At 34.8% G+C, this 12,088-nt stretch overlaps 1 protein-coding gene and 1 long non-coding RNA gene across 2 annotated transcripts in view; one reads left to right on the top strand and one right to left on the bottom strand.

Moving 5' to 3' along the window:
• The window catches only part of LOC105219958 (peroxidasin), a 179,075-nt gene extending 168,146 nt beyond the window's left edge, over positions 1–10,929 (top strand). The window contains exon 8 of the mRNA XM_054228930.1: positions 8,518–10,929. Coding sequence (XP_054084905.1) covers positions 8,518–10,858 — 2,341 coding nt within the window. The 3' untranslated portion in view covers positions 10,859–10,929. The remainder of the gene's footprint in view (positions 1–8,517) is intronic.
• LOC128921388 (uncharacterized) overlaps positions 1–12,088 on the bottom strand; it is a 62,573-nt gene that overhangs the window by 41,882 nt on the left and 8,603 nt on the right. The gene's annotated exons all lie outside the window — the stretch shown is intronic.

Genomic DNA, 12,088 nt, shown 5'->3' with positions numbered 1-12,088 from the left:
ATATATATCAATTCCGGATGTCTGTCTGTTCGTCCGTACGTCTGTGCAAGCTGTAACTTGAGTAAAGATATCTTGATAAAACTTGGTCCGCGCGTTTCTTTGCACCATAAGAAGGATGCTTTCGAAGATGTGCGAAATTGGACCACAGCCAAGCCCACAAAATGGTGAATACCGAAAACACATAAAGTGTCATAACTAAGCCATCAATAAAGCTATGAAAGTAACAGTTTGGTACAAAGAATCGCACTATGAAGGGGCATAATTGGATGTAATTTTTTTGGGGAAGTGGGAGTGGCCCCGTCCTCTACTTAGTTTTTTGTACATATTTTACTAGAGCTATATCAACCAAACTCTATGGAGTCGTTCTTTTTGGATACTACCTAAAAATGGAAGAAAATCCGATTATAACCACGTCACCTCGCATACAAAGATTATGTTGAAAACTACTAAAAATGCTTTAATTCAGTAAGGAAAAACACCAAAAATCAATTTCAACACAAAATTTTAAATGGGTGTGGCTCCGCCCACTTATGGGTCCAAAACCATAAAATTTTACTGGCATTCCAATTTGAAGTCGATCCGAATCGTTTACTTTACAATATATAAAGTTAGCATTAGTGAAGATATTGGAACAGAACTTTGCATAAATACTGCATTTTAGTGGGCATCGCACTTCTAAATATCATTGAAATTGGACCATAATTAAGGCCTTATTTATCGAACATGGGGACCTCAGTGAAAACATAGGTAAGTCTCTCCGATAGTTTGAAGAAATTCAGAGGGAATATATTTCATCTAATAATATGTCTCCTTGCCAAAAATGAGTGAAATCGGGTCATAACTCCCCTAGCTTTCATATAACTAATATTAAGGGTTTCATATATATGACGAATATGTGGGTATAAAATGTTCGGTTACACCCGAACTTAGGGCTTCCTTACTTATTTTTTCTAATAATATGTATCCGTGCCAATAATGAGTGAAATCGGCTCATAACTTCATCTAGCTCCTATAATCCTAATATTAAGGTTTCCAACTTTGAATGCACTTTATACCATATATATGACGAATATGTTGGTCAAATTGTGTGATATATTAATAAAATGCTGGTTCACAAAGAAAATTAAAAGCATTCAATTTGGAATAGGAACATGATTTCTTGAATATAACGGGGCCATCAACGTGATTGGTTTCTGAATAGAATAGAAGAACGCAAGTCGGATCAGCACAGAAAATTGTTATGTCGATAATTTATGCTAAAACAGCTTTGGCTTTATAAACGGAATCTTTATTTTTAGCCCCAATACGAATAATCCAAAAATCAAAACGAAAGTATATGTGCCAGAATTTTTCTTTCGTGTGGAAACAAAAATTCATGGGAATGCTTTATTCGCATGAAGTTTGCAATAAGGCTTAATATATATTTATAGTTTTGTTAATTATTAATGTCTCTTTTAATTTCACCGAAAAATATAGCATTGGAAGCTGGAATAATTCCTGGGCCGATTTCAACTATTTTTGCCACATTTCTACATTATCTCCAAAACAATACGCTCGTTTAATTTTCCTAATACCCGAGACACAAATGGGGTAAAAATACCATGATAAAAGTATTATGGTATTGTGTTTACTACGCACATTGACAGTGATGGGAAAAAATTGTATTGTATCGATTAATGATTTATATGATTAATTAAGTACATGCGATTATTAATTACGGAACGGAGGCGAACAAAAAATATAATAATACACTAATGGATTGCATAAATCAACTAACAAAGTCATGAGATACAGACGTCAAGAGCCAAACAACAAACAAACAAAATTGCAGGAAACATCTTTTGTCGTATGTCCATAAAAATTTGTGCGAAGTAAATAAATTAATCTGTGTATAAATCTATATTTTAGAACTTTTTGAACATTTATACGTTTTAATGAAAATTCTATATTCGAAGTCTCTCTAACTCGAAGTTTTTTTGTGGATTATGGTGATTCGAGTTAGAGAAGTTCCACTGTATTTTTATACTCTCGCAACAAAGTTGCTACGAGAGTATTATAGTTTTGTCCACATAACGGTTGGTTGTAAGTCCAAAAACTAAACGAGTTAGATATAGGGTTATATATATCAAAATGATCAGGGTGACGAGTAAAGTCCGGATGTCTGTCTGTCCGTCCGTCTGCCCCGCCGTCCGTGCAAGCTGTAACTTGAGTAAAAATTGAGATATCTAGATGAAACTTGGAAGACGTAATAAGAAGGTTAAGTTCGAAAATGGTCGTAATCGAACCACTGCCACGCCTACAAAATGGCAATAACCGAAAACATATAAAAAGCTATAACACAGCCATTAATTAAGATATTGAAGTAAAATTTGGTATGAAGGATTGCACTATGAAGGGGCATATGTGGATGTAATTTTTTTTTGGAGAAGTCAAGGAAACTTTCTAGTCGTTTCTTTTAGGTACTACCTTATACAGTCCAAAAATGGAGGAAACCCGTTTATAACCACCCATACAAAGGTTATGTTGAAAACTACTAAAATAAATTTTAATAAATAAATTGCGAGAGTATAAAATGTTCGGTGACACCCGAACTTATCCCTTCCTAACTTGTTTTAAATTATTTTTAGTATTACCATCGGTATTAAAAAAATAAATGTTAGATAGTTTGTTTATTTGTTTAAAATAGAGCTTAAAAATAATAATTTGTTTAGGCGTGATGTAGTCAGCCCATTGCGCTTCTGTATGCGGTAGCACCCACCTTGAAGAAAAGGCGTTCCGCCTGCACTGAAGTGCCAATTAGGAAGCAATATTGGCGCGCAATTGTGTACAATTTTGGGTATACCTGTTTCATCTCCTCCTAGTCATTGATCACATTTGTTTTTAGTTCCAAGACAGGAGTAGGAGGAGGAAAAACTGTCTCCGTTTCTTTCGACGCTTGTGTGCCAGTGTCTCGAGATGGGCCCATAAATCAAACTCCGCTTCGACACTCCCGTCACTCGTGCTTCCAGTGCTTTCGTCTATATGCGAAAGTGCGGTTAATTCGTTCCGTATATATAACTGAAGCCAATGCCAGTGGATCTTTAAAATGTATTTTCTTAAAGTGTGGATCCAATAATGTGGATGCGGCTCTTAAGAAAGAAAGTTCCATTGATCCGAACCGCAGATCAAACTGTGACAATATTGCCGCTTTTAGCTTATTACACAAAGATGACGTGCACACTACTCTCATTATTTGTTGGCGCCCATAATGAGCAATGGGTATCACTTGGCTCAAAGTTGCATATTTATCCCCACTTATCCGTGTCGTCTTAGCTTCCAGTGGCTTGAGCAAGGCAATAATGTAAATTATGTACATATATCATTTTTGTCTTTTGTCGATATCATCTACAGTGCATCCGAAAAATTTAAAAAAACTTGGCTGATATTAGAAATAAGCTTAACAAAGCGCGTGTAGGAAGTGGAATCCCACCTGGTTTTAACATCGATTATTACTTTTAAGGCATTTTCCTCTAATACGCCAGCAGAGATGCTAAATCTTTGACATGCTTCAACTTTAAATGTTGAAACATGTTGGTAGTATTTTTGCAATACTTGAGCATTTTAGAGCACAGTCGACAGTGGACTTCTTTGTCGTCTTTTTTGCCAAAATATTGCTACACTTTACTTGGTGTCGGGGCCATTTTCTATAATTTAAATAACTAACTTAAGCGGGGTTCACTGTACTAGTATTTGATTCATATGCATTCGATATTTAAAAAAATTGTAAAAAATAAATATTTACATATATGAAATAGAGAAAGTTGGATTTAATATTGCAAAATAACACAAATACATTTATTTTCCCCACAAAAAAACGTAAGTAGTTAAAGTATATCTTAAAATTGCGTCACAAAATAAAGTGATACATGCCCCTGGTGTTTTAGAAAAAAAATCTGAAACATTTATTTTTTTTATTTATTTTTTTTTTTAAGTCATTTTGATAAAATATTTATAAAAGTTTTGTATATAAGCTCTCTCCTAGGTTTCTTATCTACTTTTAGCTGTGGTTAATGAAATAGCACAAAAAAAAGCTGATATTGTTACCAGAAAAATTTTACATTGCTCACATGGTAAAGTGCTGGTATAAAGAGACCTGTGTGTCTCGGGTATAAGATGTATTACATATTAACCGGTATAGAGTACACCAGAAATTTTAAAACCGAATATCAGGTATATGGGGCTAAAGGAAGTATTCACAAGCTTATTCCAATTTTCGGCAAAGCAACACACTATTAGAAAGAAAACATATCCTCTGAATTCCTATCAAACATCTGAGAGATTTACTTATATTTTCGGTAAAAAAATGGTCACAAGCACTTAGATCCTCATGTTCGATATCTGGGCCTCGATATCTGGATCCATCAAAATAAATAGATAGTCCGATTTCAACAATTTACAATTGAGTTTACAATTTACAAAATAAAGTGATACATGACCCTGGTGTTTTAGAAAAAAAATCTGAAACATTTATTTTTTTTTATTTATTTTTTTTTAAGTCATTTTGATAAAATATTTATAAAAGTTTTGTATATAAGCTCTCTCCTAGGTTTCTTATCTACTTTTAGCTGTGTTTAATGAAATAGCACAAAAAAAAGCTGATATTGTTACCAGAAAAATTTTACATTGCTCACATGGTAAAGTGCTGGTATAAAGAGACCTGTGTGTCTCGGGTATAAGATGTATTACATATTAACCGGTATAAAGTACACCAGAAATTTTAAAACCGAATATCAGGTATATGGGTCTAAAGGAAGTATTCACAAGCTTATTCCAATTTTCGGCAAAGCAACACACTATTAGAAAGAAAACATATCCTCTGAATTCCTATCAAACATCTGAGAGATTTACTTATATTTTCGGTAAAAAATTGGTCACAAGCACTTAGATCCTCATGTTCGATATCTGGGCCTCGATATCTGGATCCATCAAAATAAATAGATAGTCCGATTTCAACAATTTACAATTGAGTGATAAATGCGGTATTTGTGGAAATTTCTGTTCCGATATCTTCAATGCTGCTTCATTTATAGATTATAATGTAAACGAATCATAATTGTGGTATATGGGAATTCAGCGTGGTTGTGAACCGATTTCGCCCATTTTCAAAATTTATAATTTCATTTGTTCGTGCAAATAATAACTTGAGTAATAATTCGGATATCCTAATAAATAAAAAGGATAACTTTATGGAGGAGCATGTGTGCTATATATTATGTATTACATATAAATATATGTATTTTTGTGGGCAAACTTCACTATATTCAAAAAAATTGCTTCTTTTAATAATTTGATATTACATACTCATATATGTAGTATATATATATATCGGTTAAATACGGTATTAATGCCACAGTATATGAGAAAATCATTATCTTAGGTATATTTGGGTTGAGAGAATTGTTAACCCATTCTTCTGACATTATATTTTGGGTAAGAAATTAGCCGCAAATTTCTGATTTCGACAATTTTTTACTCTCGCAATATGTTGCACAGAGAATAATAGTTTTGTTCTCCTTACGGTTGTTTGTGTCACCTAAAACTAAACTACTTAAATATATGTATACCAAAGTGATTAAGTTGACGAAATTCTGATGTCTGCCTGTCTGTCGTTGTGAAAGCTATGGAGATATCTTGATAAAACTTGATATAAATCTTCTTTAGCACTGTAGGAGGGTTACTTCTTCTTCTTTATTGGCGTAGAAACGCTTACGGTATTATAGCAGAGTTAACAACAGCACGTCATTAATTTTTCCTTTTCGCTGTTTGGCGCCACTTGCTGATACAGTGCAGCCAGGTCCTTCTCCACATGATATTTCCAACCGAGTGGACACTTGGAAAGCTGGAGTGTTCGGACATTACGGACAACATAACCTAGTCAGCGTAGCTGCTGTCTTTTTCTTTGCTGAACTATGTCAATGTCGTATATCTCATACGACTCATCGTTGCATCGTCTGCGGTAACCGCTGTTGGCAATGTTTAAAGTACCATAAAGCGTCCGCAAAACCTTTCTCTGGAAAACTCCTATAGTCGTCTCTTCAGATGTTGATATCGTTCATGCTTCTGCACTATAAATAAGGCCGTGAAAGATGAGGGACTTGTAGAGTTTAGTTTTTTGGCCGACTATTTGTTTGATGATAGGAGATATTTCGTCTTCTCCTCGTTAACTACCAGCCCCATACTTCTTATTCAGTTGCCATATCCCACTCATTTCGACCTCTTCCATTATTTGTGTACATGCGTCTCGCTTCCCTCTTCAAGGTTACTATTGCAACGGAAATCGAACTACGAAATGACGTCAACCTAAAAGCTATAAAGTGTTATAACTATACTCCAAACATGTAAAACAAGAATGGTACACTACTATTTGCTCTATTTAATGAAAATTTGGTGCATAATCAAGAATGATAGAAGAACACTATGTATAACAATTCACTATGTTTCACAATTCCGTTTTGCTATAGACAATTCTACATATTACCTTTTCTGAATCTGAATCGCGGACATCATTGTGTCGTAATTTGGTCTTCTTCTCTTGGTGCATAATATTATTTTGTCATTCTAAATAGGATTACAACTTGCAATATAACATAACTTTAAATTCTGTCTGTAAAAGGCAACCGTTGTTCAACTGGTCATCTTTTGACAATGCGCTCGAAGCAAATTAGACTCAACAAATGCAAACCAGTTCTTCCGTGGCACGCGGACAATGGCCACGACATTTTTATACTCTCGCAACAACAAAGTTGCTAGAGAGTATTATAGTTTTGTTCACATAACGGTTGTTTGTAACACCCAAAACTAAACGAGTTAGATATAGAGTCATATATACCAAAGTGATCAGGGTGACGAGTAGATTTGAAATCCGGATGTCTGTCCGTCCGTCCGTCTGTCCGTCTGTGCAAGCTGTAACTTGAGTAAAAATTAAGATATCTTGACGAAATTTGGCACAAATATTCCTTGGCACCATAAGAAGATCAAGTTCGAAAATGGGCAGAATCGGAACATTGCCACGCCCACAAAATGGCGAAAACCAAAAACACATAAAGGGTCATAACTAAGCCATAAATGAAGTTATAAAAGTAAAATTTGGAATAAAGGATCACACTAAGAGGGGGCATATTTGGATGTAATTTTTTTGGGGAAGTGGGCGTGGTCCCGCCCACAAATCGGTTATTTGTATTTAACTCGCAAACCAATAAAGCTATATAAACCAAACTTTCTGCAGTCGGTTCTCTTATGTACCCCACCACACACCATGAAAATAGTTGAAATCGGATAACAACCACGCCCACCTCCCATACAAAGGTTAGGTTGAAAATTACTAAAAGTGGGTTAACTAACTAACGAAAAACGTCAGAAAAACTAAATTTTGCAGAAGAAATAGCAGGAGGCAGCTGTACTCAGATTTTTTTACAAAATGGAAAATGGGCGTGGCATCGCCCACTTATGGGTCAAAAACCATATCTCAGGAACTACTCGACCGAACGAAATTCGGTATATAATATTTTCTTGACACCCTGATGACACGTGTGGAAAATAGATGAAATCGGTTCACAACCACGACTACTTTCCTTATAACTCCATTTTTAATTCCATCTTATTCCTTCACTTTATAATGTAAACATAAGGAACCAATAAAGAGAGCGGAATAAAACTTTACACAAATAATGCATATCATCTCTGGCTTCACTTGCGAAAAAATTGTCGAAAACGGATCATAATTTTTCAATGCCCCAGATATCGAACATGTTGAACTCAGCGCCTAAGGATAAATTTTAACCGAAAATATGGGTAAATCTCTCAGATATCTCAATTTAATTCAGAGGAAATTGTTTTCTTCAAATAGTGTGTCTCTTTTCCAAAAATTATTAAAATCGGGTCATGACATCTCCATATACCTCATTGTAGGTTTTTCAAAAGTATCTTCTCCTAGCTCCCATATACCTAATTATAGGTTTTTCAAAAATACGGTGAGCTTTATTCCGCATATATGTATTGGTTAATATGTGAGCTATCTTAGCAAAATTAAGTGAGCGTCTCGTCTTGCATATAGTGTACCTTGCTGATGAAAATGAATGAAATCGGTTCAGGAATTATCTCAGCCCTCATATACTATATATGACGATTTATGGGTTAATTTGTATGTTATCTTAATAAAATTTCTTCAATAAATTGCGAGAGTATAAAATGTTCGGTTACACCCGAACTTTGCCCTTCCTTACTTGTTTATTTGGTATTGGATGGTTTGGTGGGGAGTCGTCTGTAAAGGCGTTACTCCTCTTCACTGTTGTAAAAGAGAGGATACAAAATTCCAAAAACAACTCGTTTGAGGGATTGTGTAAAAACAAAAAGTGACCATTCCGTTTAAAATTTTGTACTTTGCTCGTTATATAATACATGTATTAATAAATAAAATACATAACAATACATTTAACAAATCAATACTTTTATATATTTTTTAATTTATTTTTATTACAGAAGCAGTTTAAACAATTCACCAGGAGATAATTACGTACGGATAGCTTTTGACGAGGCTTCAAAAGAAATTGATTTGGCTATAAATAATACAATAGATGCCCTATTTACGAAACGTAATAGTAAATTAAATGGAAACCCCAATTATGCAGATCTATTACGAGTATTCCGATTTCCTAACGGTGAAGCGCGTCAACTTGCTAGAGCTGCTGAAATTTATGAACGAACTCTTGTAAACATTAGAAAACATATTGCAAAAGGTCACAACCTTACTATGACAAGTCAGAATTATGAATTCCAAGATCTTCTTTCACGCGAACACTTACATTTATTGGCCGAGCTGTCGGGTTGTGTTGAACATCGAGAGATGCCTAATTGTACAGACATGTGCTACCATTCAAAATATCGAAGTATTGATGGTACTTGTAATAATATGAAAAATCCTTCGTGGGGAGCTTCCCTTACAGCATTTAGACGGAATATTAAGCCAATTTATGAGAATGGGTTTAGCACACCCATTGGTTGGACCAAAAATCAATTATACGGGGGATTTTTAAAACCTAGTCCTCGGTTGATTTCAACTTCAGTTATTACAACCAAGCGAATAACTCCAGATTCACGAATTACTCATATGGTAATGCAATGGGGACAATTTTTAGACCATGATTTGGATCATGCTTTGCCATCAGTAAGTTCGGAAAGTTGGGATGGAATAGACTGTAAAAAAACTTGTGAGTTTGCACCTCCCTGCTTTCCTATTGAAGTCCCTCCGGGAGATCCTCGCATAAAAAATCGACGATGCATTGATGTTATTCGATCAAGCTCTGTTTGTGGTTCTGGCATGACATCCATTTTTTTTGAAGGAGTACAGCATAGAGAACAAATAAACCAACTCACTTCCTATATAGATGCCTCACAAGTTTATGGTTATAGCTATGACTTTTCAGTCGAACTTCGAAATCTTACTTCTGATGATGGACTTCTAAGGACAGGAGTACAATTTCCTGGACAAAAAGATATGTTACCCTTCGCTGCACCTCAGGATGGAATGGATTGTCGGAGAAATCTGGACGAAAATACTATGAACTGCTTCGTTGCTGGTGATATTAGAGTTAATGAACAAATTGGTTTATTAGCTATGCATACAATATGGATGCGTGAGCACAATCGAATTGCTAAAACATTGCGTGATATAAACCCGCATTGGGATGGTGATACTATATATCAAGAGGTACGTAAAATTGTGGGAGCTCAAATGCAACATATTACATACAAACATTGGTTACCATTAATTATCGGTGAGAGCGGTATGCAAATGTTGGGCGAATATAGTGGATATGATCCTAATATAAACCCATCAGTTGCAAATGTTTTTGCCACAGCCGCATTACGTTTCGGTCATACCATAATAAACCCAGTACTTCATCGTCTTAACTCTACTTTCCAACCCATATCTCAAGGCCACTTGCCATTGCACAAAGCATTTTTTGCACCTTGGCGAATTGCATATGAAGGTGGTGTGGATCCTCTTATGCGGGGCATGTTCTCAATTCCAGCAAAATTAAAAACTCCCGAAGAAAATCTTAATAGTGAACTAACTGAAAAGTTATTTCAGACTGCACACGCAGTAGCATTAGATTTAGCTGCAATTAATATTCAGCGCGGTAGAGATCATGGACTCCCTGGATACAATGCTTACAGAGAATTTTGCAATCTCTCAATAGCTGTAACTTTTGATGACATGGAAAATTATATTAAGAATGCTGATGTGCGTAGGAAACTTAAGGAAATTTATGGGCATCCGGATAACATTGATGTATGGGTCGGTGGCATTTTAGAAGACCAAGTTGAGGGTGGAAAAGTTGGACCCTTATTCCAATGCTTACTTGTGGAACAATTTCGTAGACTTCGTGACGGAGATAGGTTTTACTACGAAAATAGTGGCGTTTTTCTTTCACAGCAAATAAATCAAATAAAACAAGCAAACCTAGGACGTATACTCTGTGATAATGGCGACAATATCAAGGAAGTGACATCGAATATTTTTCTGCTACCAAAAGTACAGGGTGGTTATAAAAAATGTGCTGATATGCCAGAAATAAACTTCAATTTTTGGCAGGATTGTGGATCATGTAAAAGTTTACCTCCTCTTCTGGAAGCCTCTACATCATATTTAGTAGATTATCATCCCCTTAAGAAAATGTCAACACATTATATTGAAAATGTGTTTGAAAAATCATGGGATATTAGTCAATCGCGTATAAATAGTTTGGAGGAAACCATTAACCGATTACAAGAAGAATTCAAAGAATATAAAAGAAAAGTTCAAAATCTTGAAAATTAATGTTTATTTGCAAAAAATGTAACGATTACAAGAATTCTGAATAAATAAACGCAAGCATATAAATTTGTGTACATTTTTTTTGTACTTTATTTGATTGAATAAAAATGAGAGAACTCGTAACGAAAAAAGAAGGTTGGTATTGTAGATGGGCGAAATCGCACCCCTGCACAGTGGTTCCGCCTATAGGCCAAAAATAAAAAAATCCATCTTATGATTTTTTAATTTAAATGTATACCGATTACCCCTAAATTGTCCAAACTTCCTATTTGCAAACCAGGTTGTCCCACAAATCTAACGGTACTTTCTAAAAGTGGAGTTAAATGCATAAACACCTGTAGATTTTTATAGCACATGTTTAGATTGAGCACTTTTTTTAAATTTCGCAGCAACAACACACTTCAAATTGTTCAGGTTAACGAATCAATATTATTTTTAATGGATTTTGAAGTTAAAGGTATTTATTTTAACTTGTGAAACTAATTAAGACTAACGTGATTTGAGTTTTTTGTGAAATTAGTTTTACTATATATTTAAAAAATTGTTCTATATTTTTGGTGAAAGTTCCATAGCCATATCTCAACGGGAAGTATTTATGACCGCGCCTTCAAATAAGCCTAACCACTGTGCACTGTCACGACCACAAAAGACGTTTACTATAAAGTGTCATCATTAAGCCATAAATAAATATAGGACCGATAGAAGGATGATGTATATGAGGACGTAGCACTTAATTTCACAGAAAATATGTTAATGAAAGGTTGCACTCAAAAATTTTTAAAGGAGCGTGGCGGTGCCAATATGTTCAATGTCATCGACACTCGGTTCGTGACATTTTCTTGCATCGCAATGCCATAGTTCGAATATGATTTACAATATATAGTGATCACCGCTTCAGTGCTCCTCGTTTAAGTCCCTTTCCCGCTTATGTGCCTTTTTTCTCTATATTTACATATAAACTTTCCCCTTAAGTGCCTTTACCGCTTAAATGCCTATAACATTTAAGCCACAAATAAAAAAATTGTTTGCAATTATCCTCTGTTTAGTTGAAGCACTGGCATACTTACGTGCGGAATTATAACCAGAATTTAAAAGGGGCAAACACACAATATTTATAAACGTTATAAAATTTTATTCTTAGGTTTACTAAGTTGCACTTCTCCTTGATGGAGGATAATTTGTTTATTACAATTTTAAAAAGAATGCATAAATGTTGGGATGGTTAACCACACA

This window comes from Zeugodacus cucurbitae, chromosome 4 (genome assembly GCF_028554725.1).
Source record: "Zeugodacus cucurbitae isolate PBARC_wt_2022May chromosome 4, idZeuCucr1.2, whole genome shotgun sequence".
Classification (NCBI taxonomy): domain Eukaryota; kingdom Metazoa; phylum Arthropoda; class Insecta; order Diptera; family Tephritidae; genus Zeugodacus; species Zeugodacus cucurbitae.
The sequence above is the reverse complement of the archived record's forward strand: the minus strand, read 5'-3'. Positions and strand labels throughout refer to the sequence as shown.